The sequence below is a fragment of the Lynx canadensis genome, chromosome A3 (genome assembly GCF_007474595.2).
Source record: "Lynx canadensis isolate LIC74 chromosome A3, mLynCan4.pri.v2, whole genome shotgun sequence".
Taxonomy (NCBI): Eukaryota; Metazoa; Chordata; class Mammalia; order Carnivora; family Felidae; genus Lynx; species Lynx canadensis.
Genome location: NC_044305.1, coordinates 26835971 through 26861405, shown reverse-complemented (window position 1 = coordinate 26861405; position 25435 = coordinate 26835971). Strand labels below are relative to the sequence as shown.

Below are 25435 nucleotides of genomic sequence, written 5' to 3'. Positions count from 1 at the left end.
CTTGAGAGAACCAGAGCTTCCACGATAGCAGATACAAGAAAATAACAATCCTGCTGGGGATGCCGAGAAAGTGAGATCAGCCCCTGTTTGTGAAGACTTAACTTCAGAGAGAGAGAGAGAGAGCCAGGTACACAGGCCAAAAGCACTTACAATAATAGCTACCACTTATGGTGTCCCTCCTCGTGCCAGAAACTATTCTGAGTGGTTTATACCTATTAGTTTACCTCATCTTCCCTGCAACCCTGCAAGATAGGGATGACTATGCTCCTCCTTTTCCCGATGAGGAACGGAAGCAGAGGCAAGACTGGGGTCTCTGCAGCGAAGGCTGCTGGGCACAGGGGTCTCTGGGGTTCACGGCCGGGCCGGGCAGGGGAGGCTCTCTGCCGGGACTGGCTCAGCAGCGCTGAGCAGCATGTTTGGCACATGCTTGCAGGCCAGGATGATACTATTTTGATGACCAAAGATCGCTTTGCAATATAGTTTGAAATCAGGAAGTGTGACGCTTCCAGCTTTGTTCTTTCTCGGGATTGCTCTTGGATATTCAGGATCTTTTGTGGTTCCGTGCAAATTTTAGGACTGGGTTTTTTTTTTTTTTTTTTTTTTTTTTTTTTTTTTTTTTTTCCTGTTCCTATAAAAAAAAAAAAAAAATGTCGTTGGAATCTTGATAGGGATTGCACAGAATCCAAGGTGGCTTTGGGTAGCATAGACACAGTTACGATACTAAGTCTTCTGATCCATGGACGCGAGAATACCTTTCCACTTCTTTGTATTTTCTTCGATTTCTTGTATCAAAGTCTTGTAATTTTCATATACAGATCTTTCACCTTCTTGGTTAAATTTCTTCTGAAGTATCTTATTGCTTTTGATGCTATTGTAAATGGGATTGGGTTGTTTGTTTTTTTTTTTTTTTTTTAGTGTTTTTATTTATATTTTTGAGAGAGAGAGAGAGACGGAGCGTGAGCAGGGGAGGGGCAGAGAGAGAGGGAGACACAGAATCCGAAGCAGGCCCCAGGCTCTGAGCTGTCAGCACAGGGCCCGACACGGGGCTCGAGCCCACGAACCGTGGGATCATGACCTGAGCCAAAGTCAGACGCTTAACCGACTGAGCCCCCCCAGGCGCCCCTAAATGGGATTGTCTTTCTTTCTTTCCTTTTCAGATAATTCATTGTGAGGGTACAGAAACACAACTGATTTTTGTCTGTTGGTTTTGTGTCCTACAACCTTGCTAAATTTGTTGATTAGTCCTAAGCTTTTTGGTGGAGCCTTTAAGGACGTGTTTATATACACAATCACGTCATCTGCAGAGAAAACTTCATTTCTTCCTTTCCAGTTTGGATACGTTTCATTTCTTTTTCTTGCCAGATTGCTCTGGTGAAGACTTGTAGGACTATATTAAATGTAAGTAGCAAGAGCGGGCACCTTTGTCTTGTTGCTGACCTTAGAGGAAGAGCCTGCAACCTTCCACAGCTGAGTATGACCCTCTCTGAGGTCAGGAGGTAGGGATGCTGTGGCCGGCTGGACTCTGTGGTCGGGTGGGGCTGCTGGCTGTGGCCCCTGGTCGAGAGGAACCACTACAAGGGCTCTGCAGTCCCCTCTGGTTGGATGAGATCTCGGGCTGCGTTTCCTGACAGGGTGGTGCCACTGAGTGTTCTCCACACTTGGGCCCAGCTACAGGCTGGGGGTGGGGGCTGGGGGCTCCATAATTAGCCCCGCTGGGATCTCAGGCTGTCTCCTGGGGCCACACGGTGCCGCTGGCTGGGTTCCGTGTTCAGGCCGGGCTGCAGCAGGCTGCCAGGGTCTCCGGCCAGGCTCCTGGTCAGCGGGACCGAAGGCTATACTCAGCAGTTGGCGAGGGCTGCACATTTGCTTCCCGGCCGGAGCAGGCCATAGAGTGTGCATCATTGGCCAGGGAGCTGGCAACTGAGCTCCCTAGCCGTTTGGAATCACTGGCTCTGCAGAGGGACAGAAATGCTGGCTGAGATCTCTGCTTGGGTCTGCTGCAAGCAGGAATGCAGTCCGAGAGCGGGTACTGGCTGCTGTAAGCCCCGCTCCCTTCTCCATCTCTATCTGATCCCCAGTACTCAAGCCGTACAGATTCCTCCCAAAGATCCCCGTGAAGCAAGACCCTAGTGAGCCCCTCTGGAAGCAGCCCACAAGGCCCAGCTGGATGCCCAGCTTAGGTTCGCTTTCTCCCCCTGGAGAAACCATAGACCCCGGGTATCCCTCTTGTTGCAACACTGTGCTAGCTCTGGGCGGGGGGTGGGGGGCAGGGACCTCCTTTTCTGAGGTCCGGGGGTGCTTCAATCTTACCCCCAAGTTCTCAGATTTCCACAGTGCCGTCCTGTCTATGGATAGCGGCTAGTTGGTCTTTCCGTAAAGGGGACTGAAGTTTAGAACAACCTATGCCACCATCTTGATAACATCACTTTCCCCTCTTAGTCCCTCGAGGAACTCAGGAAATCAGGGGGCCCTGATTGGATGGCAATCAGATTTCCACTGTCTGGAGGAGTGAAGGTTTGTAAGTGATACAGACCGTGTTATAAAAAACAAAGCCAGTCACGCGTCTGACTCAATTTCCACTCAGGTCATGATCTCGCGGTTCGTGAGTCGGAGCCCCACGTTAGGCTCTGTGCTGGGCAGCCTCAGAACCGGCCTGTGGTACTTCCCAGAGGTGGAGACCAGCCCACATCCTTGCCCTACAGCCTTGCCCAGTTGCTGAAAATCTGCACAGCCCAGATCTCCTCTCCCGTGTCACACTGACAATCCTCCTCTTATCTGAGCAGAAAACAAGAACTTTCTTATCTGAAGAGGCTAACACGTGGTCTCTGGATGGGGGGAGGCAACAAGGCGCCCTCTGAGAGCAGGGGGATCGTACTGAACACAGGAAGAGTTAAGTGAAGTTTTACCTATTTAAGGGTAAGATCTGGCCTTCTTTCCCATCTCCGCTTTGAAGACACTGACAGGCAGATTTGTACATTTTGAGCAGGATTTTGGAGAACAGTTTCCAGGGAAATCTGACCAATCCCAGAGGAAAAAAACCCTGAAGATACAGACACTGTATTTGCTTCTGTTTCAACTGCTGTAACAGACTACCATTGACTGGGTGGCTTACACAATAAGCATTTTTTTTTTTTTCTCCCAGTTCTGGATCCTGGCAAGTCCAAGATCAAGGCACCAGCAGATTCAGTGTCTGGTGAGGCCCTGCCTCCTGGTTTATTCATAGGCTCTTCTCACTGTCCTCACAGGGCAGATAGGGTGAGAGAGCTCTCTGGGGTCTTTTCTTATAGAGACACGAATCCCATTCATGAGGGCTCTAAGCACCGCCCAAAGGCCCCACCTCCTGACGCCATCCCACTGGGGGTTGGGATTTCAGCATATGAATTCGAGAGGAACGCACACTTTCAGGTCGTAAAGATTGCAGAGGATTCTTCCAGGGGAGATTTGACCAGTCCAAGAGGAAAAAAAGACCTGAAGACACGGGCACTGTGTGTTCTTTGATAAATGAAGCCAGTTGGTCATGGCCCACTCACAATATAAGCAAATAACCAAGAACTACTTACCAGATGAGGAAAGCTTCTAACATACCGGAAAAAGAAGGAGGAGGAGGAGGAGGAAGAGGAGGAGGAGGAGGAGGAGGAGGAGGAGGAGGAGGAAGAGAGGGATGGGTGGCAACAAAATAATAATAATAATAACAGCAACTGAAAAGAAGTAGATTATGCAGGAGACAACGTCATCGTCATCGGAAAAATCATCAAAATGAGAGAAGCTATTAATACCATGAAACTAGAACAGGATTATTTTTAAAAAGAAAGGAAAAAGGGACACCTGGGTGGCGCAGTCGACTGAGCATCTGACTTCAGCCCAGGTCATGATCTCACGGTTCATGAGTTCAAGCCCCACCCCAGGCTCTATACTCTCTCTCTCTCCCTCTCTCTCTCTGCCCCTTGCTCACTCGAGTTCTCTCCCTCTCAAAAATTAAGTAATTAATTAATTATTTTACAAAAGGAAAAAGGGGCGCCTAGGTGTCTTAGTCGGTTAAGCATCCAACTTCAGCTTAGGTCGTGATCTCGAAGTTCATGAGTTTGAGCCCCGGGTCGGGCTCTGTGCTGACAGCTCAGAGCCTGGAGCCTGCTTCAGATTCTGTGTCTCCCTCCCTCTCTGCCCCTTGCCCACTTGTGCTCTTTCTCTCTCTCTCTCTCTCTCTCTTAAAAAATAAACAATAAAAAAATAAACATTAAAAAATATTTTTAAACAATAAAAATAAACATTAAAAAATAAACATTAAAAAAACAAAAAGAGGGGCGCCTGGGTGGCGCAGTCGGTTAAGCGTCCGACTTCAGCCAGGTCACGATCTCGCGGTCCGTGAGTTCGAGCCCCGCGTCGGGCTCTGGGCTGATGGCTCAGAGCCTGGAGCCTGTTTCCGATTCTGTGTCTCCCTCTCTCTCTGCCCCTCCCCCGTTCATGCTCTGTCTCTCTCTGTCCCAAAAATAAATAAACGTTGAAAAAAAATTAAAAAAATAAAATAAAATAAAAATAAAAAAACAAAAAGAAAAAAAGAATAAGAAAAAATTTTAGTGAATAAAAGTACAAAGATAAAATTTCTAGAAATTAGATTAAATGAAATAAAAGCAGTAGAGAAAATATAAGAAAATGCGAAAATTAGGGCGCCTGGGTGGTTCAGTCAGCTAAGCTTCTGACTTCAGCTCAGGTCATGATCTCACAGTTGGTGAGTTCGAGTCCCGCATCAGGTGAGCTTAAGCCCTGCTTTGGGTGAGCCCCACTTCTCTCTCAATCTCTCTCTCTCTCTGCCCTCCCTTACTTGCACCCTCTCTCTCTCAATGAAAAAAAAAAAAAAAAAAAAGAAAATGAGAAAATTAGGGAATCCCACATCTGCAAAATAAGAATTCTAGGAAAGGAAGGAAGGAAGGAGGGACGGAAGGAAGGAAGGAAGAAAAGAGTTACATAAATAGGAAGCAAGAAACACAAAAGGCAGGAAATCATCAAAGAAATAAGTCAAGGAAAAAAATGTTCTAGAATTGAAGGACATGCATTTCCAAACTGATGGGGTCCACTGAGTGCTGAGTAGAATTGATTAAAATAATCCTACAAAAAATTTAGGCACATCATGATGAAATTTCAACACCCCGTAGTAGAGAGAAAATAGTAAAAGCTTTCAGAGAGAAAGAACAGTTTATAATACCGAGACGAGTTTCGGAACGGTCTCGGATTTCTCCACGGTGACACTCGATGTTGAAAGGCAATGCAACAATGCCTTCAGAAGGTTGAGAGGAAGTCATTTCCAATATGGAACGAGCAACCAAACTACTAACCGAGTGTGAGGTTAGTACATGGAGGCCAGATGTCTTCCAGACGCCATCAGGAGATGCTCTGCCAAAAGTAAAGGGGCAGATCAAGAAAGGTCTAGGATCCAGGAAGCAGGGCATTTATCACAGGAGAAAATCAAAGAGAATCCCCAGAATGATGTCAACAGAGACCCAGGATGGCAGCGGGTCTGGAGGCACCCAGTTCAGTCTGGAGGAAGTCCAACTCCAGGCAGATAAAATTGATAAGCTACCTAATGGTTCTGACCTTATTCAGAGGAGATAACAGACAGCTAAATTCTCATTTTTCATATCAGGAATTCAATGGGGAATATGTAAAAATGAAAAAAAAAAAGGAAATAACAATAGTATGTAAGCATATTATTTGGAGATATGGAGTGAAATCCAAAGAAACAACTAAAAGATATGAGGGGCACCTGGGTGGCTTGGTCGGTTAAGCGTCCGACTCTTGGTTTCGGCTCAGGTCATGATCTCACGGTTCATGGGTTCGAGCCCCGCATCGGGCTCTGTGCAGTCAGTGCGGAGCCTGCTTGGGATTCTCTCTTTCTCTCCCTCTCTCTCTGGACTTCCCCTGCTTGTACTCTCTCTCTCTCTCTCTCTCTCAAAATAAATAAAAGATTTAAAAGATAAGAAAGTGGTTCTCTTTGGAACGCAAGAAATGGAGAAAGGGAGATGTGTGGGCTATATGTTATTATAGCCCCTTATTCAAAGCTGAGTCCTAAAACTACATTTGGCTTTGATGAAAATCCAAACTAAGTATAAAAAATTAAACTAATACACATAGAAAGAAACAATGGATTAAGAATCAGGCCTGGGAGTGAATGTAACTTCAGCTTAACTCTTCAGCTTCTACAGCAATCCCAGAACATAAGACCCCTTGTAACACTGCCTGCCCCAGCTTCCTATCTCAGAGGTTCAAATAAATACGATACGCATCTCTGTTTATATTTGCCATGGTCCAAGAGGCGAGGAGCTATTTCTAAGCCTGTACGCGGACGGGTATGTAATCCCAGCATCTCCCCATGATAGTTATGTGAATGGCACTGAGTAAATCACTTCACTACTCTGATCCTCAGGTTCCCTATCCATAAAATAAAACTGATAACCGTACCTACCTCTCAGGTAGGTCTAAAGGGACAATGAGATCATAGATGCATCTAACATACAGTAGATCTGGTTTCCTCTCCTATATATACTTCCTTACCCAAGCCTTCCTTCTACTCGACTTTGATTAGGTGTGCCAAGAGACGAACACAGAAAACATCCAAAGGTATTTTAATCGAGCGCAGGAATCTGCTGAGGTCAGACTCGGGGCAGGGTTCTCTTCATTTCTGTGCCCTCGGGCTCAGAGCACTAACTCACGTCTGTAACGACTTTGGCTGAAACTTGGGCTTCACGCAGCACAGTTTACCACTCGTGCAGAAAACGTAAATCTTTTCATTCTTGATGCATTTCTCACGGCAGGAGCCACGAAGATTCCAGCATTTTTCAGTGCTGCCTGATACAAAGGGCGGAAAGGGAGAGAAGCCGACATCAGTCCTGAGGGGCGCTAGGTCCTGGCTTGAGAGGGCTAATTAATAGCCACGCAGAAGACCCTAGAACATGGAGTCACCTCCCACGATGTATAGGGCGGTGGTAAAGTCTCACATCCTTTCTGGACACTCATGCCACTCACTGCTCTTCCTGAATGTTCCGTCTCATGGGTACAGCGGGTCATAATAATTAAGGGTCAGTGGGGTCCGGTCATAACACTTAGGAACACGGACTCTCGGAACCCATCCACCTGGTTTTGAAATCTGTCTATACCGCAGCCAACTAGAAGAACTCAAGCAGGTTACTTCCTTTCTCGGAGCACCGATTTCCTCTTTTCTGAAAAGAAGATACAGAACCTGCCTCAGACAGTTGTGGTGGGGATCAAATGAAGAGCGTATAAAAGCCATTAGCATGAAAAAAACTTCAGATATGACACGATGGTATCTCGGAAAGAATTGTACATTAAAAAAAAAATTTTTTTAATGTTTATTTCTGAGACAGAGCATGAGCGGGGGAGGGGCAGAGAGAGAGGGAGACACAGAATCCGAAGCAGGCTCCAGGCTCTGAGCTGGCAGCACAGAGCCTGACACGGGGCTCGAACTCACAGACCGCGAGATCATGACCTGAGCCGAAGTCGGACGCTCAACTGACTGAGCCACCCAGGCGCCCCAAGAATTGTACATTTTAAAAAAAAATTTTTTTTTTCAACGTTTATTTATTTTTGGGACAGAGAGAGACAGAGCATGAACGGGGGAGGGGCAGAGAGAGAGGGAGACACAGAATCGGAAACAGGCTCCAGGCTCTGAGCCATCAGCCCAGAGCCCGACGCGGGGCTCGAACTCACGGACCGCGAGATCGTGACCTGGCTGAAGTCGGACGCCCAACCGACTGCGCCACCCAGGCGCCCCAAGAATTGTACATTTAAAAACATCGCTTTATTAGTAAAGACTAAACTAGAAGGAATACATGAGCAAGTAAATTAGCAGATAATGGCATAAGAGAAATACAGAGTGAAAAAGAGGCTGTGTTTAAAAAGAAAGGAAGATATGTGTGGCTCAGTCGGTTAAGCGTTCGACTTCGGCTCGGGTCATGATCCCTCCTTTGGTTCGTGAGTTCGAGCCCCACTCTCTGTCTCTGTCTCTCTCTCTCCAAAATTAACCAAATTTATCGACACAGGACTAGTAATGAACATGATTAAATAGAAAGTTAGAGACGCCGAGGGTGACAGGGGTAGAAGCTTCTGTCAGATCACAAAGAGGGGACCGCCCTAGCACCTTGGGCTGGGCAAGTTTGACATGGGCTCTTCTCTACTTAAAACCTTTCCAAGGCTCCAGTACAGGGCCTGGCACAGACGGGCGATGGGAGTTAGGAGATTCTGTCTCTCTTCGGGCAGCTGTAAGTGGGGCAAAAGCCAAGTGATTTCAGGGACTCGTGTGAGAAGAGGTCACTATTGCCTTGCCTCCTTCCTGCTTTCCCAGCCTTCCCCCACTCCTCCTCCCACACCTGACCTCCTGCCCTTGGCCCCTGGAGCTGACCGAGGAGTGGAGGTCAGGGGGAGCCGGCAGAAAAATCGGGAGGTGACATTCGGTGCCTAAGAACTGGCACCTGCCACGGGAAAAGGAGACTGGCTGAGCGCCAGCCCTCCTCTTACGTGGGTTTCGAAAATAAAGAAGCTACGTTCGGGGGCACCTGGGCCGCTCAGTTGGTTAAGTGTCCGACTTCGGCTCAGGTCATGACCTCGCGGCTTGTGGGTTCGAGCGCCGTGTCGGGCTCTGTGCTGACAGCTGGGAGCCTGGAGCCCGCTTCGGGTTCTGTGTCTCCCTCTCTCTCTGCTCCTCCCCTGCTCGTGCCCCATCTCTCTGTCTCTCTCTCTCAGCAATAAACATTAAAAAATCAAAAATAAATAAAAAAGCTACATCGGTTGCATAAAATTTCTTTGTGTTCCATGTGGATCTCTCGAACCTGATTTATTCTAAACGGAAGAATGAGACATTGCAACTCGGAGGGGCCAGGTAGTTCCCCGGGGACGTCACAGAGCTGGTAAGTGGTGGGGCAGGGTCTCTCCCAGGATCTGGGGGCTCCTCTCTCTTCCCCGGATGAGCGGTGTTCCGCTCTGCCGCCCACCAGCCCGTCCTCCCAGGCGCTGGGGGTCCCCAGCTGAGACCCACCCCTGACCCTCCCCCGAAGAGGTCTAGGTTACCTGGAAGGACCCAGGACAAGAGCAGCAGCACAGCCAAAGTCAGCAAAAAGCGCTTCATGACTTCAGGTGGCTCAAAGGCTGGTGTCTGGCCTGAAGAGGTGACAAGCAAAGGAGGACAGGTCTGGACTCTCTGCCCCCTCTCATCACATGGAGCACACGTCACTTACACGTGCCTCAGCGTCCCACAGTTACACGCAGCCCTGGAACAGCCTGCCTCCCTCGGACTTCTCGGTCACTGCCCTGACTACGGCCCGCCCACAGCCGGACCAGCACCCCTGAGCTGACACGCCTGCCTTTATCCACTTTCACCTGTTAGGGTCCGGCGGGAAGAAGTCACACGACAGCCAGAGAGGTTTGTTTTTTTCTATATGTCAGCCCTTTTTATGACTCACCTTGATACCCTCCAAGACCCCATGTCATACACAGAAAACAAGGCACTGTCTTTTCTGTGTGCTACAAAGTAATGAAAGTTAAGTAAGCTCCTTTTTTCTTCTCTTTAATGTTTTTAAGTGTTTATTTATTTTTGAGAGAGAAAGAGAGACAGAGCGCGAGTGGGAGAGGGAGACACAGAATCCGCAGCAGGCTCCAGGCTCCGAGCTGTCAGCACAGAGCCCGACGCGGGGCTCGAACCCACGAACCGAGAGATCATGACCTGAGCCGAAGTCGGACGCTTAACCAGCTGAGCCACCCAGGTGCCCCTCTTTTTTATATTTGTTTAAAGCCTTCATTTTTGTAGAGCAGTTTTGCAATAAAATTAAGAGAATACAGAAGTTTCCCATATGCCCCTGCTCACACTCAGAAATAGCCTCCCCCGTTCTCAACATCCTCTACCAAAGGGGGACATTGTTTACAACCAATGAGCCTCCACTGACACATCATAATCAGTCAAAGTCCATAGTTTGCATTAGGGTTCACTCTTGGTATCCTACATTCTACGGGTTTGGACAAACGTATGACACATCCATCATGATGATATCGTACAGGTTATTTTCACCGCCTTAAAAAAAATTCTCCGTGTTCTGCCTATTCATCTTTCTCCTCCTCCCTCCATCCTGTCAATCACTGATTTCTTTTTTATTGTCTCCAAAGTTTAGCCTCTGTCATACAGTTAGAATCGTACGGTATGATTCTAAGCCTTCTCAGACCAGCTTCTCTCCCCCAGCAATATGCGGGTAAGATTTCTCCCTGTCTTTTCAAACTCATTTCCTTTTAGCCCGGAATAATATTCCATTGTCTGGATGCACCACAGTTAAGTTATCCATTCGCCTACTGAAGGATATCTTGGTGGCTCCCGAGTTGTGGCAATGGTGAATAAAGCTACCTTGAATGTCATGTGCGGGTGTTTGTGTGGACGTAAATTTTCAGCTCCTCTGGGTCAATACCAAAGAGTGTGTTTGCTGGGTCTTATGGAAAGAGTGTATTTAGTTTTGTATGAAACCACCCAAGGGTCTTCCAAAGTGGCTGTACCATTTTGCATTCCCACCAGCAACGTATAAGAATTTCCGTTGCTCCACGGCCTGGCCAGCACTTGGTGATACCAGTGGTCCAGATGTGGGGCACTCTACTAGGCGTGCAGTGGCATCCCACCATTGTTTAACATGCGTTTCCTCAGTGACGTATGATGCGGAACATTTCATACGATTATTTGCCATCCGTCTCCTCTGGTCAGGTGTCCGTTAAGATCTTTGGCCTATTTTTTAATCGAGTTGTTTGCTTTCTCATTATTGAGTTTTCCATATTTTGTGACGTGCACTCCTAACACAGGCCTCTCTAGGTTCTCTTAGAGGCACGGCACCGGCTAGTGCCTTTACTCATAGGTCAGAGTCCCTGATCTGCAAAACATCTCCTCTGAGCTCTGGAAACTAGGAAATTCCTTTCCCTCAATGTCTAGGTCCCAACCCTGTGGGGTTTTCCGAGCTAATACTCCCAACCTCCTTCTTTTTAAATAAAGTTTGTTTACTTATTTATTTTGAGAGAGAACATACGTGAGCATGGAGGGGCAGAGAGAGGTGGGAAGAGAGAGAACGAAGAGCAGGCTACACACTGCCAGCGCAGAGCCCGACGTGGGGCTCGAACCCACGAACCGTGAGATCAGGACCTGAGCCCAAATCCAGAGTCAGACGCTTAACCAACGGAGCCACCCAAGCGCCCCATCCAACCTCCTTCTTTTATTCCCTCAGCCTTTGGGGCCGAAGCCGCGTCCAGCAATTGCTATATTTGCGTCGCTGCAACATCCCCTTTCCCTTTGTCAATTCGCAAATACCTGTTTAACCAATTCTTTCTATCCGTCCCCTTCGTGGAAATATCTGGCATAGTTTGTTTTCCTGAATGAACCTTGACTGTCACAAGTAATAATGGGATTAGAATTACAGTAATGTTTATCACAGCGGTGTCTACAATGCAGACAATCAGAAACAACCAAAGCGTCCACACAGAGAGAGGCCTGGGTAAGTAAACCGCGATGCAGCCATCTGGTACCAGACGGGCCAAAAGAGAAGTTCGTGACATTTCCTGAGGAAAGCGAATTCCAACGCATAGTCCCTGAGGTTAGTTACCATTGTTCATACGAAGTGCTTTGTTAGGGAGATGGAACAAGTCGGTGACTAAGTCACACTCAAACCCTCCTGACGGGACACCCTCGACCAAAGAGGATTTCCTGCCAAGGAAAAAAAAAAAAAAAAGAAGTCCCCAGAAGCAGGAGCTGGGAGAGGTCATGTGAAGTCAGCCAGAGAGTTCATCACTCACTTTTGGGAACAGTCTGGTATATGCATCCCTCAGCGTGCCTCCAAAGGACCCACAAAGGGGCCCCACAAATAAGCCAGCACTGGATGCCCACCACTATTGAGAAGGAATTTCTCATCTGTCCTTGGGGAACTGGGAGGTCCTGGGGCAATGTCACAGTTGAGAATGGAGCGAACAGCAACTGACCAGCCTCCACTCCTCACTGCCCTGGAGGGAACGCCCATGCAAGTCCCTTCTGGTCCAGACAGAAGACACCCTCCGACCCCAGCCTTCTCGCTCGGCTCGGCAACAGCCTCAGCAGCCCCCAGCCGTTCTGAAAGCAAGTCTCTCCAGCCTGAAGCCGCCAGGGTTGTCCAAGGGAACCATCTACCTAGCTTCGCAACAGATATCTGGTCCTGTCTTTTCCCTTTTGCCTGGAACAAGCGGTACGGGTGGTCGATGGAATCCTGCGCGGGAAGAGGGGCCTTGTTTTGAGGAGTTCTGGAACTCCCGGGCTGGCGGTAAAGACCAGGCTGCCTGCCCATGACTCTCTTGGTTTCCTTGTCATCTCAAGGTGCCACATGGGCTGCCAGGCCCCAGTGCCCATATGGCCCCTGGCAGATACGGCCTTTGACCACACCAGCACCCCCAACAAGGTTGTGGAGACCCAGGTCAACGTTTTAAGGAAGGCACCCCAGCCTGGGTATCTTTCTGGGAAAGCTATAAATTGGCCTTCATTACCGCTACCAACACCAGCCCACAATCTCTTCTCACAGTTGGCTTCATAGACTCTTGATGGCGGCCAGACCACGATGACATTCAGCTTTAGAGGTTTCTGTGTTGTCCAGAGGGCACCGGGGTCCCACTTCTGGCATTACTCAACATTAACATCTAGTGTATGTGACTTCAATATTTATTCAAGATTTTAAAGACACAGCAGAGGGCGCCTGGGTGGCTCAGTCGGTTGAGCGACCGACTTCGGCTCAGGTCATGATCTCGCGGTCCGTGAGTTCGAGCCCCGCGTCGGGCTCTGTGCTGACAGCTCGGAGCCTGGAGCCTGTTTCAGATTCTGTGTCTCCCTCTCTCTCTGCCCCTTCCTTGCTCACACACGCTCTCTCTCTCTCTCCCAAAAATAAATAAACATTTAAGAAATAAAATGAAAAAAATAAAGATGCAGCAGAAATGTCTTCTTTTCAATAATTTCTTTGGCCGGAGTTGGAGACGGGGGCAGGTGGGCTATGGGACGTGCAATACATTTTTCTTCTTTTTTCCTTCTCCAGAGGTGAATTCAGTGTCCAAAAGAAAGCCAGTGAATACGTTAAGAGTTTGCTCGCCTACGTGGCCTGTAGCAGATTTTTTTTTTTTTTCTTTAGAAAAGGAGGAGGAGGGGCGCCTGGGTGGCGCAGTCGGTTAAGCGTCCGACTTCCGCCAGGTCACGATCTCGCGGTCCGTGAGTTCGAGCCCCGCGTCGGGCTCTGGGCTGATGGCTCAGAGCCTGGAGCCTGTTTCCGATTCTGTGTCTCTGTCTCTCTCTCGGCCCCTCCCCCGTTCATGCTCTGTCTCTCTCTGTCCCAAAAATAAATAAATAAATAAATAAATAAATAAAAAATAAAAAAATAATAATAGAAAAGGAGGAGGAACAAGGGCACCAATGTTTCCATTTGGGCAGAGACCCCAATGTTCGTTGTTCACTGTGGCAAACACCTAAAGATACATTGGTGCCTGGGTAGGATGATGTATCCGTTTCCCAGGATTGTGATAACAAAGTACCACAACCCGGGGGACTTACAGTAACAGAAATTCTCTTCTCTCACAGTTCTGGAGGCTAGAATTTCAAAACCAAAGTGTTGGCACGGTCGCTTCCTCCTTGGGGGCTCAGAGGAGAAATCTGTCCTACCCTTCTCTGCTAACTTCTGGCTGCTGGTGTCCCTCAGCCTGCAGCAGTGTCCCCTCCAATCCCTGCTTCCTTTGTCACACGGTTTCTCCCTGAGGGTCTCTGCCCAACTTTCCCTCCTTTCCCTCTTCTTCGAAGGCCCAGTCTGATCCAGGAAAACTTCACTTTAACTGGATTACATCTGCAAAGACCCTGTAAGTCCAGATAAGTCCAGATAAGTCACATTCACAGGTACTTGGGGTTAGGATTTGAACATATTTCAACAAAAAACAACAGATTTTCTTTAAATTCCAACTATGAGTGAAATTGAGTATCTTTTCACACGCTCAAGAGCCTTCTAAATCTTTTTTGTGAATGGTCTATTCGTATTTTTGTCCATGATTTTTCATGACTTCTACACCAGCTCCCTTAGCGACCCCACCAACGTCCTGAACAGATCTTTACTTTCCTAGGTCTTTCTGCAATTGAATAGAGTCCAATTCTTATAATAACGTCCTCGTCCCATAATAGTGATCGTAGCTCTGCTTCCCAGATTGAACCTCAACTGACACATGTTTAAAAAGATGTCGGGGCGCCTGGGTGGCGCAGTCGGTTAAGCGTCCGACTTCAGCCAGGTCACGATCTCGCGGTCCGTGAGTTCGAGCCCCGCGTCAGGCTCTGGGCTGATGGCTCGGAGCCTGGAGCCTGCTTCCGATTCTGTGTCTCCCTCTCTCTCTGCCCCTCCCCCGTTCGTGCTCTGTCTCTCTCTGTCCCAAAAATAAAAAAAATAAAAAAAAAAAACGTTGAAAAAAAATAAAAAGATGAGCCTCCTTGGGGGTGCTTGGGTGGCCCAGTCGGTTGAGTGTCAGACTCTTGATTTCCACTCAGGTCATGATCCCAGGGTGGTGAGATCCAGCCCCAGGTAGGGCTCAGCGCTGACCATGAAGCTTGCTTAAGTTTCTCCCTCTCCGCCCCTCTCCCTCCCTCTGTCTCTCTCAAAAATATAGATAGTAGAGGGGCGCCTGGGTGGCGCAGTCGGTTAAGCGTCCGACTTCAGCCAGGTCACGATCTCGCGGTCCGTGAGTTCGAGCCCCGCATCAGGCTCTGGGCGGATGGCTCGGAGCCTGGAGCCTGTTTCCGATTCTGTGTCTCCCTCTCTCTCTGCCCCTCCCCCGTTCATGCTCTGTCTCTCTCTGTCCCAAAAATAAATAAAAAAAACGTTGAAAAAAAAAATATAGATAGTAGATACATTGATACATAGATATGCAGATACATGGATAGATAGATAACCCTCCTTAACAGAAATGAACACCCCCGTGGTGGATTTCCAGGCTTTAGGCACCGAGTCCCTTCTTCCCCACTGTCTCCTCTTCCTCATCGAGGTTCTAGAAGGAGTCGTTTACACTTACTGACCTCACTCTTTTGCCTATGTTCAGTCTTCAACCTCCTATGTTGCCCCTTTGTCAATGGTCCTCGGGTCATTTTTGTCTCGTAAACCCTATCTACGCTCTTATACCCTTGAGGTCTACATCAAGTAGCCTCCAGTTAGGAAATGGAAACCACGCGGGATGTTCAAGGGAGGGAACTGGTCACACGTTGCTGGAAGGCTGAAAGAACAGGAGGACCCTGAAAACAGACGAGAGTGACTACAGGAACTGAAGGGAGACGATGGGCTTTCCAGGTCCGGGAGTTCAGAGCGGGGACCCCAACAGCTGGTCCTTGGGCCTCGGGGGGAGGGGCTCAGCCCCAGGTCCAGACGACGTGGCCCTGGGGGTGAGGTCCACTGCAGGGTTAGCGCTGGGTTAGCTGAGAGCACCACCAGGCTGGTGCTGGGGCTTCGTCTCTCCCCACGGCCGTCCGGGTTTCGCTCCAGCTGGGTCGCGTTTCTCATTTTCCACACCAGCGTAAGCCCTGGGGCGGACTTCTCTGCCCGGGACACGGGTGCACCCCTCTGCAGGTGCCACCACCTTCTCTGTGAGGCCTTCCCGGCCCCTCTGGGCTCCACATGCGTGGCGCCCCCTGGCCGGCCCTCGGTGCGGGGGGGTTGGGGGGGTGGGGTTGTTTAGAGCCCCTTGGAAGGACCTTGGACCTGATTGCCTGCCCCCCTCCCCGCCCCCACCCCGCTGACCTTGCCAGCCCTTGGTATGCACACCCTGAGCTCGGGCAGCGCGGGGGCCGAACCCGTGGGTGGCTGAGGGCACGTGCGGGTGGCATCCTTCGGGTTGAACAGAGGGACCGACCGCCAGAGAGGCCGGAGCCCTGCCCCATTAGCTTTGCTGTCGCATCGGACCCGCAGCCTCACCTTGGGCCACTTCCAGCCATGAAGCTCCTCTCGCTGACTCTGGCCGCCCTGCTGCTCCTGTCCCAGCTCACTCCAGGTAACCTGGGCCTCTTGGGCAGGGGCAGGGTGTGGAGACTGAGGCCGGCTCACGGCGTCCCCAGGCTCCTGGCCTCAGGAGCTTCCCTTTTGGAACCACGTGGAGGAGGCTCCCTGGCCGGCAGCAGGTGCCAGATCTTAGGTACCAACCAGACATCCAGAGTTTCTTGCTCAGCCACCCCATCCATCCCTGCTCTCTCTCCCTGGGAGCAGGTGCAAGTGGCCTGGCATGTGAGAAAGAATGGAAGGGGGGGGGGGCAAGAATACAGAGAAAGACAGATACCATTAGGTTTCACTCTTATGTGGATCCTGAGAAAGTTAACAGAAACCCATGGGGGAGGGGAAGGAAAAAAAAAAAGAAGTTAGAGAGGGAGAGAGCCAAAGCATAAGAGACTCTTGAAAACTGAGAACAAACTAAGGGTTGATGGGGGTGGGAGGGTGGGGAGGGTGGGTGATGGGTATTGAGGAGGGCACCTTTCAGGATGAGCACTGGGTGTTGTATGGAAACCAATTTGACAATAAATTTCATATATAGGGGAAAAAAAAAAAGGAAAGGGTGGGCAAGAGAAGGAGGAGAAGGCAACCTTTTACAAAACAGTCCCCAGAACGATCTAGGCTTTGTAAAGATCACAACCACTTAACCGGAGAGGAAAACGCACACACACTGTTGCTGCCCCTGTGACGGACGCTAGGGCCACAGAGGTAAATGACGTGGCCCTAGGGGAGACAAGAGACAAGAGAATTCACAACCCGAAGTGACATGAGACAGAGGGGCTCTAAGGGCCTGAGGTGCACATGGGAGGGGCCAGCCCAGTCTGAGGGCCAGGAGAGTCCTCCTGAAGGGGTACCCTGTGTCCCGAAACGTAGGCGGAGATTAGAAGGGAAAGGCGAGGAGAAGGATGCAGAAAGGGCGTCTCAGGCAGAAATCAGCTTATGCGGAAGGTCCAGCCGTGGGAGAGAGCGTGGCGCCTGCAGGGCCACTCAACCCACGGTTGAGTGGGTTAGGGGCCCGGCCGGGGGGAAAGCGGAGGAAGCATTCAAGGTCCAGGTCCGGCCTTGACTGCCAGGTGAGGGAGCCATGGGGAGGCTAACGGGAGGGGGGGGGCCATGGTCAGACGTGCCCATTCGACCACCCCCAGCCTGGCTATGGGGCCCCTCCCGCCCAGCCTGCCGAAGCTTCTACCCACACCCGGGCTTTCTCCTAACCTTTCCGCAGGGCGGAAGATGTGAATTTCCTCAGCCAAGCTGACCTCAGCCCTTGTAGCTGCCGGTGGCAAATGTCTGTCACACCACGCGGCACAGGGCAGAGAGGAAAGCCTCAGAAACGGGGTGGGGGGGTGGGGGGAGAATGCCCCACCACTTTCTAACCCCCTGACCTCCGGCAAGCGGATGGGTTGCTCAGCATTTCAACCTCCTCCTCTCTCAAACCGCTACGACAATGGCACGCGTGGAACACGCCGAAACGTCGGCGTGCGACGCAGTGCACCTTCTTTATTTTCCACAACCCATCTGAGTTTTCCCGGGAACCCCCATCCCGCCGACAGAACAGTCACGAAGAGCAGGACCCATCATCAGGGGCTGCGCCGAACGTCAGCACTTACAACTCGTTCTCGTCTTTTCGGGGTGAAAGCGGCTTTCCAAGTCAGTGCAGTCTCTTTTGAGCAACTAACTACTCGGTCTGGCAGCATTTCTTCCTTCTTCTGTCCCGCCCTCCCCCCTCCCCTTCCTGGGACAGCATCTGGGTTTAGGAGAAGGTGGTGCGATAGGTCATGAAGGAATTAATCGGTTTATTCAGTAAACATGGTTGAATGGATTTCACGTCCTGCGCACTGTGATAGGTTGGGGGGGGGGTGGGGAGCAGTGAGCAAATCAGAACAAAACAAGGTGAGCAAAATTTCTGGTCCTCTTGAGCTTACATTCCATTGAGGGAGGCAGAAAAGGTCTAAAGACATAAGTGAAATAGACGTAAGGGCCGCTGCTAAGTATATGAGCAGCATGGGCTGGGAGGGGATAGCGAGTACCAGGGGGAGGGAGGTTTGCCATCTCAAAGGGGTGCCCACGAAATGGCTCACTGCGATCTGAGGGAGGACAAGGGGTGAGCTACGTGGATTTGTGGGGGAGAACATTCAAGCTGAAGGGAATATCAAGTGCAAAGGCCCTGGGGCAGGAGCATGAAGAACCAAGGCAACCCTGTGCTAGGCCTTCATTGACTTCGGGGACAAGGTCCCTCATTGAGTGGCCAGGGAGTGTTCTGGCACTTGCAGTGTACTGGATCCCATGGCTGACGGAAGCTCTCGGTCCTGTCGAGAGCCCCGCCGACTGAGCCCTTCACCTCAGCTGTCTTCGATCTGGTCCCCAGGTTTAGACCGTTCACCCCTCGCACACACCACCTTCTGCATCAGGGGCTACTCTTGGCAGGTCCCTCAGGCTCTCAGCCTCTTTTTCGCATCTCCACCAGACAGACACAAGGAAACTTGAGGGTCTTCTGGATCTATTTTATGCCACAGCAGAGCAAAGGGAGACACACGAAGTCGATTTAAGCACCCAGTTTCCCCTGGGGAGAGCACTTCCCTCTACTTCCTACTAGTAACAGAGACTGGGTGGAAGTTTCTTTAGCTGGACCCTCAGCCTTTACCTCTCATGGCTTATGGTCAGGTGGTTTTATCTGACTCCACCAGGTCACCTAATATCTAAAGGAGCTCTTTGAAATTGGAACCCCCTGACCCTTTCTGATACATTTGGGTTTTAGAGATCATTGTCTTGCCATGAACTAAAACAACTCATCTCATTTCAGCGAAACAAGGACTGTCATTCTATCTCTGTTGCATCCCATTCCCCGAAAGCCCAGAAGCTGCCCGATTCTGCTTTTTGGCAACCAAGCGGGGGGGGGGGGCTCACGATTAAAGGGGAATGAAATGTGTACCACTTTAACGTGTTCAAAATAGTAAAGTTAGGTTCAGGACATACATATAAAGAAATTCAGGAGATTGGAAATTCAGTGGAAATTCAGGACATACCTATAAAGCCCAAGAACCCAGCAGAAATTAGGTTTGGGCGGGGGCGGGGGGGACATGTCGCCTACACTTCCTCTGTGATACCCACGTTATCTCTCCTCTCGGCAGCCAGAGCACCTTCTTTAAAACTGTCATTACAACCCTGGGCAATCAAACATCTGGTGGCTAAACCAGAAGTCCTCTGAGGGCAGGCACCTATCTCTCACTTGTTTAGAGTGGCATCTCGAGCGACTCGGCTTCTCAGTCTGTACCTGTGAGTATTTCCCTAGGACAGACATCTAGAAAGGAGATGGCTGGGTAAAAACTGTGCACAGTTTTAAGATGTTGTTGAGTTTTTTTGCTAAGTAGCCTCCAGAGAGGCCAAAAGAGAGTGTACGAGGCCGTCTTTCCCCTCACCCTCGCCAGGAGTTGTAACAACCAGAGGCGCCCGGGTGACTCAGTCAGTGAAGCAACCGACTCTTGATTTCGACTCAGGTCATGACCTCAAGTTTGTGAGATCGAGCCCCGCGTCAGGCTCTGTGCTGACAGCACGGAACCTGCTTGGGATTCTCTCTCTCCTTCCCTCTCTCTCTACCTTATCCCCCCTCGCCGTCCCCGCACATGCACGCTGTCTCTCAAAAACACAGATAAATAAAAAATAGTTAAAACAATTCCTTGCCATTTCTGTATACTTCCCCTGCTAAGGATGCACCCCTAGAGAGCCTATTTTTGACACGCCCACTTTGAAAATCCAACGTTTCTTGAGATCCCTTTCTTGTCTTTATAACTTATCTGTTGGGTCATTTGACCTACGGTTTCCCACGGCACAGATTTTGCTGATTGCATACTCAAGGTGAAGTTCAGTGTATTCCTATGACCTCTGTATTTCCTGAAAATTGGTACGTGGCTCCAGAGGTTTGACCAGGCTCAGGTTCTATCATTTTTGGCAAACTTTTGATGCTAATAAGGTTCTTTCATCAGGAGGCACAGGATATCTTGGTTGTCTCTCTTTTAGTGACATTTACGGTTAATGCGCAAACTGTAGCTGATGCTCGTAACTTTGAGTGGATGCTCAAAGCCCAGTTACGTTAATTTTTCAGGCATTGCAACATGGTGGCATTCTATTATGTGATCGTCACTAGTTAGCTGGAAATTTATTATGCTGAAATAATAAAGATACTCATCCTCTACTCTTTGGTTACTCAGTGGTACAGCTTATATAAGAAAGAATAAATGCTTGGTGGTTTTTCTGGGTTTCTAAAGGTTTAGGGTTTCTAAAGATTAAGGAGAAAGACAGAGTTGAGGTAAAATGTCAGTGAAGTTGTGTTTTTGTTTTGTTTCAAGTTTTTATTCGAACTCTCGTTGGTTAGCATATAGGGTAATGTTGGTTTCACGAGTAGAATTTAGTTATTCGTCACTTACGTATAACACCTAGTGCTCATCCCGACAAGTGCCCTCCTTAATGCCCATCACCCATTTAGCCCACCCCCCATCTCCCCATCCCCATCAACCCTCAGTTTGTTCTCTATAGTTAAGAATCTCTTATGGTTTGCCTCCCTCTTTTTTTTTCCTTCCCTATATTCATCTATTTTGTTTCTTAAATTCCACATATGAGCGAAATCATATGGCATTTGTCTTTCTCTGTGAAGGAGTGTTTGATAGACTTCTTGTGCAAAGCAGTTAACATCAGGCCGAGGCTGAGAAATGGATTCAGGGTCCCATTTCCATGGAAAATACAAAATTAAGAGAGATGTGGAATTTCATATCCTGAAACCCCTTCTCTGACACTCTGCCCTTGGCTCTGAAATCAAGGCTACTTTTCTGTGTTGAAAGACTGGCTCCTCAGAAAAGTATGGAATGTTCCAGTCTTGCCGATATGATTTCAAATACAAAGTTTCAGACAGATGTGATTTGAGACTTTGTCCTTTTGTTAGGTGACAAAAAGCAGTTTCACTGGCTCATAACTGGTTATCTGGCGTGACAAGATATTCTAGGCTCATCTTGTACAACTCTTGCCCCAGATCTTGAATTCTCCATTTTTTGGAGAAGTTCGGACTTTTTTTTTTTTTTTAAGTAGGAAAATGGTATTTCAGAACCATGATCTAGTTGCTAGAAGTATTCAATGCTATTAAATTGGTCCTTCATTTCACATCATTTCAGTAGACAGAGCCAAGTGGGAAAAGCAACACACTGAATACATATAAAATACCTCATGAGTTCATATTAATAGTGCCTATTCAAAGGGGTCTTGCTTAGACATGATAGGGCACACTTAATGAGCGGTGTTCCTATCAGGAGAAAATGCATCACTAACAGAAGAGTGCACCCAGGACCAGAGTCTTATTGGTAATACCCAGGAAAAGCCACCAGAAGCAAATTCACGGGTCCCAGAGGTCACACTATATTGTTCAGCTTTGGTCGGTTGCCTCCGTGGATGCATTTACACACACACACACACACACACACACACACACACACACTAGAAAAGTTTCTGGGAAATGTGCATGTGGCTTCCTCACATGGAAGGATGATGTCTAATGCCAGCTGATGGTGGACAACAGTTTTCTGGAATTCCTAGGATCATCAAGTGACTATGGAATTATTTTTAGTGACATTGTCAGCGGCTCAGGTGACTTCCCGAATGAGCACGTGGAAGACTCAGGCACTCCACTGAACTTCTCCAATAGACTGTTGCTCTAGAAATTGCCATAGCATGAAACCTACCCCCAGTGCCAGTGAGCCAAGTTAGCTTGGTTCCAAGTGGTCCAGCTCTCTCTTCATCACCACATGAGAACGGATGTGTTACAGACAAGTGTACTCATCCCCAACCAATAAGGTCAAGAGCGAGAGTTTGACTCCTGATAAAAAGGCAATAAATCGGGGGCGCTTGGGTGGTCAGTTGGTTAAGCGTCCGACTTCAGCTCAGGTCATGATCTCATGATTCGTGGGTTCGAGCCCCACGTCGGGCTCTGTGTTAACAGCTCGGAGCCTGGAGCCTGCTTCGGATTCTGTGTCTCCCTCTCTCTCTCTCTGCCCCTCCCCTGCTCATGCTCTGTCAGTCTCTCTGTCTCTCTCCCTCTCTCTCTTTCTCAAAAATAAATAAACATTTAAAAAGGCAATAAATTGTTCCAACTTAATCCAGCTGTGCGGCAAGGAAAGGGAAAAGAGCTGGGCAACACATTGTGGCCCTTTACAATTCTCTGGGGGAAGAAACAATAAACCTTAGACCCACGAACAAATTATGAGTCTCTTAGGCTTTCAAGACCTTATGAAGTCTTCTGTCAGTTTAGCAGGTTTTCATTTTAATTTATGTTGAGTCCTTTCTATTTCTTATGAGGGTTGAGAAATGATAAGGGCAGCATGATTTTTGGCAAAATTACCATTCCTTAATTAAAGTCCCAGTAAAAAGAGCACTCTGGTCATTAGACAGGCAAATAGGGTTTCTCAAATAGGAAAAGACAAACTACAAGTGTTTTTAGTCACTGGAAATGCTGTTGTCTCCTGGCAAGAAAAAGCATCTAGTCCTTCACAGAAAAGGCGGAGAACAGTGAGTCCATATTCAAATCCTTGAGATCTAGGGGGCTGTATAAAGAGTCCCTGAGACAGTGGGTCCTTTTCATGTCCCACTTTTCCTGTTTTTCCAGGGTTATGAAGCTGGCAGGTGGGACATATACTAAAGCTACCCTCATAATCAGTCAAAACTTCTCCACATGTTGTCTTAGAATAGTTTATAAGTTTTCTTTACTGTGATGGGTCCCATTTTCCCCCAAGCTCCATTTCAGATAGTCTAGAAACACCAGGTACCCGTCTTCGGGTCTCCGTAACACGACAGATTTCTCTCAATAGACTTTTTCAGAACCCGGTTCTTGTGGTGGCAGTTTGTTCAAGGTTCAAAAGAAATTTTAAAAGATAATTAAAGGAGCACCTGGGTGGCTCACTGGGTTAAGCATCCGACTCTTGTTTTCTGCTCAGATCGTGATCTCGTGAGTTCGAGCCCTGCGTGGGGCTCTGTGCTGATGTGTGGAGCCTGCTTAGGATTCCCTGTCTCCCTTTCTCTCTGCCCCTCCCCTGCTTGCTCTCTCTCTCTCTCTCTCAAAATATATAAATAAAAACTTAAAAACAAACAAACAAAAACTTGTGGTTGGAATAGCAAAGTTGTTCCAGATTTGTGTGCCTCTAAGTTGAGGTTGCTGGTGCCATCACAACAGCCCCCCAAACTGCTGGTGCCCCCCAAACTGTCAGAACACTTCGAGAGCTGTGTTCGTAAGCCTTGCAGTTTGTTGGTTGGTCAAGATTCTGGGCCAGGAAAGGCACCGAAAACAATATGGATGGGTTGTTGCCAGGGGCACCGGGGGAGGAGAGAATGGGAGTTACTGTTTAATGAGTGTAAGAGTTGCAGTCTCACAGATGGAAAGAGTTACGGGGGTGGATGGTGGGGATGGCTGCACACGGGGTGACTGTAACAGCTTGTACACTTAAAAATGGTTAAGAGGGTAGACTTTATGTGATGTGTACTCGACTACATCAAAGAAAAAAACCTAAGTACAACTGCCTTCTTAATGATAGGACTTGGCAAAAACAAAACAAAATAAGAATGCAATTATGAAGAGAGGGATGGAATGTTAGCCAAAAATAAAAACAAAAACAAAAAAAACAGCCAATATGGATGAACCTTGAAAACATGATGCTGAGTGAAAGAAGCCAGACACAAAAGGCCACATTGTATATGATTCCATTGGCATAAAATATCCACAGTAGGCAAATCTATAGAGAGGAGGGCAAATTGGTGGTTGCCCGGGACTGAGGAGAGGGGTGCAGAGTTTCTCTTTGAGATGATTAGAAAGTTCTGGAACTAGATGGTGGTCATGTTTGCACAACATTGCGAATGTACTTAATGCCCCTGGAACTGTACACTTTAAAATGCTGGGGATGTGGGGAGGGTACACCTGACTGGCTCAGTCAGAGGAGCTAGCAAGGACTCTTGATCTCAAGGTCGTGGGTTCGAGCCCATGTTGGGTGTGGAGATTATGTAAAGAAATAAACTTTAAAAAAATAACAATAAATAAAATGCTTAAACTGGCAAGTTTTACATGTTCTTTGTATTTTTGCACCATTTTTAAAAAAGAAAGGAAAGAAAAAGAAAAAAGGAGGCCAAGGTCAAAGGCAAGGGAAACTGAGGACCTTCTATCACGTCTGCTTTAATAGCGCTTCTCAGGACTAACGCTGTCTCCCAATTCTTTCTTTTTTGTGCCAGGCAGCACCCAAAAATGCTGGAATCTTCATGGCAAATGCCGCCAGAAATGCTCCAGGAAAGAAAGGATCTATGTTTACTGCACAAACAATAAACTGTGCTGTGTGAAGCCCAAGTACCAGCCAAGAGAAAAGCTGTGGTCAAGTTCTTCGAAGCCTGAAGCCATGAAAACGCAGATGAAGCTGCCCTCAGTCTGACCCCAGGAGATTCCGAAATTCTGTCAATAAATATGTGTGGCTGATCTCTGTGTCTGCCTGTTAGTTTGCAGGAGTCCCCTTGCAGGTGGCCCAGGACGTCAAAATATTTTCATCATTGGGACGCCTGGGTGGCTCAGTCGGTTGAGCGTCCGACTTCGGCTCAGGTCATGATCTTGCGGTCCGTGGGTTCAAACCCCGCGTCGGGCTCTGTGCTGACAGCTCAGAGCCTGGAGCCTGCTTCGGATTCTGTGTCTCCCTCTCTCTCTGCCCCTCCCCTGTTCATGCTCTGTCTCTCTCTGTCCCAAAAATAAATAAACGTTGAAAAAAAAAATTTAAAAAAAAACAAAAAAAAAGAATAAAAATAGTTGGGGCACCTGGCTGGCTCAGTCGGTAGGGCATGTGACTCTTGATCTCAGGGTTGCAAGTTCAGCCCCAAGTTGGGCGTAGAGATTATTTAAAAATAAAACGTTTAGGGGTGCCTGGGTGGCTCAGTCAGTTAAGCATCCAACCTGATTTTTGTTCAGGTCGTGATCTCACAGTTCATAAGATCTACCCCCATATCAGGTTCTGTGCCGACAGAGTGCAGAGCCTGCTGGGGATTCTCTCTCTCTGCCTCTCACCAGCTCGCTTTCTCTCTCTCTCTCAAAATAAATAAACATTAAAAAATTTTTTTTTTAAATTTTAGAGCACGAGCGGAGAATGGGGCAGAGGGAGACAGAGAGAATCCCAAGCAGCCTCCACGATCAGCACAGAGCCTAACGAGAGGCTCAATCCCACCACCCTGGGATCATGACCCAAGCCAAAATCAAAAGTCAGTCTCTCAACCAACTGAGCCACCCAGATGTCCTGTCTGATAAAAATTTTAACAAAACGTTTTCTAGAACTTGATTAAAATTGTGCACATATTAGCAAATGTTTTGCTAGGGGCATAGACACTGATGATGAAAC

At 48.5% G+C, this 25435-nt stretch overlaps 2 protein-coding genes across 2 annotated transcripts; one reads left to right on the top strand and one right to left on the bottom strand.

The window, feature by feature from the left end:
• Nucleotides 1–487: 487 nt before the first annotated feature.
• LOC115511190 (beta-defensin 122-like) lies at nucleotides 488–9319 on the bottom strand. The gene is given in 4 exon segments (XM_030311764.1): nucleotides 488–532; nucleotides 534–569; nucleotides 6704–6840; nucleotides 9076–9319. Coding segments are annotated over 4 exon segments (276 nt in total). The 5' UTR covers nucleotides 9134–9319.
• Nucleotides 9320–15989: 6670 nt separating this feature from the next.
• On the top strand, nucleotides 15990–24487 carry DEFB123 (defensin beta 123). Its single transcript, XM_030311762.1, has 2 exons — nucleotides 15990–16047; nucleotides 24294–24487. Exons 1-2 carry the CDS (start codon nucleotides 15990–15992, stop codon nucleotides 24485–24487), a joined length of 252 nt encoding a protein of 83 aa, XP_030167622.1.
• The last annotated feature ends 948 nt before the right edge of the window (nucleotides 24488–25435 follow it).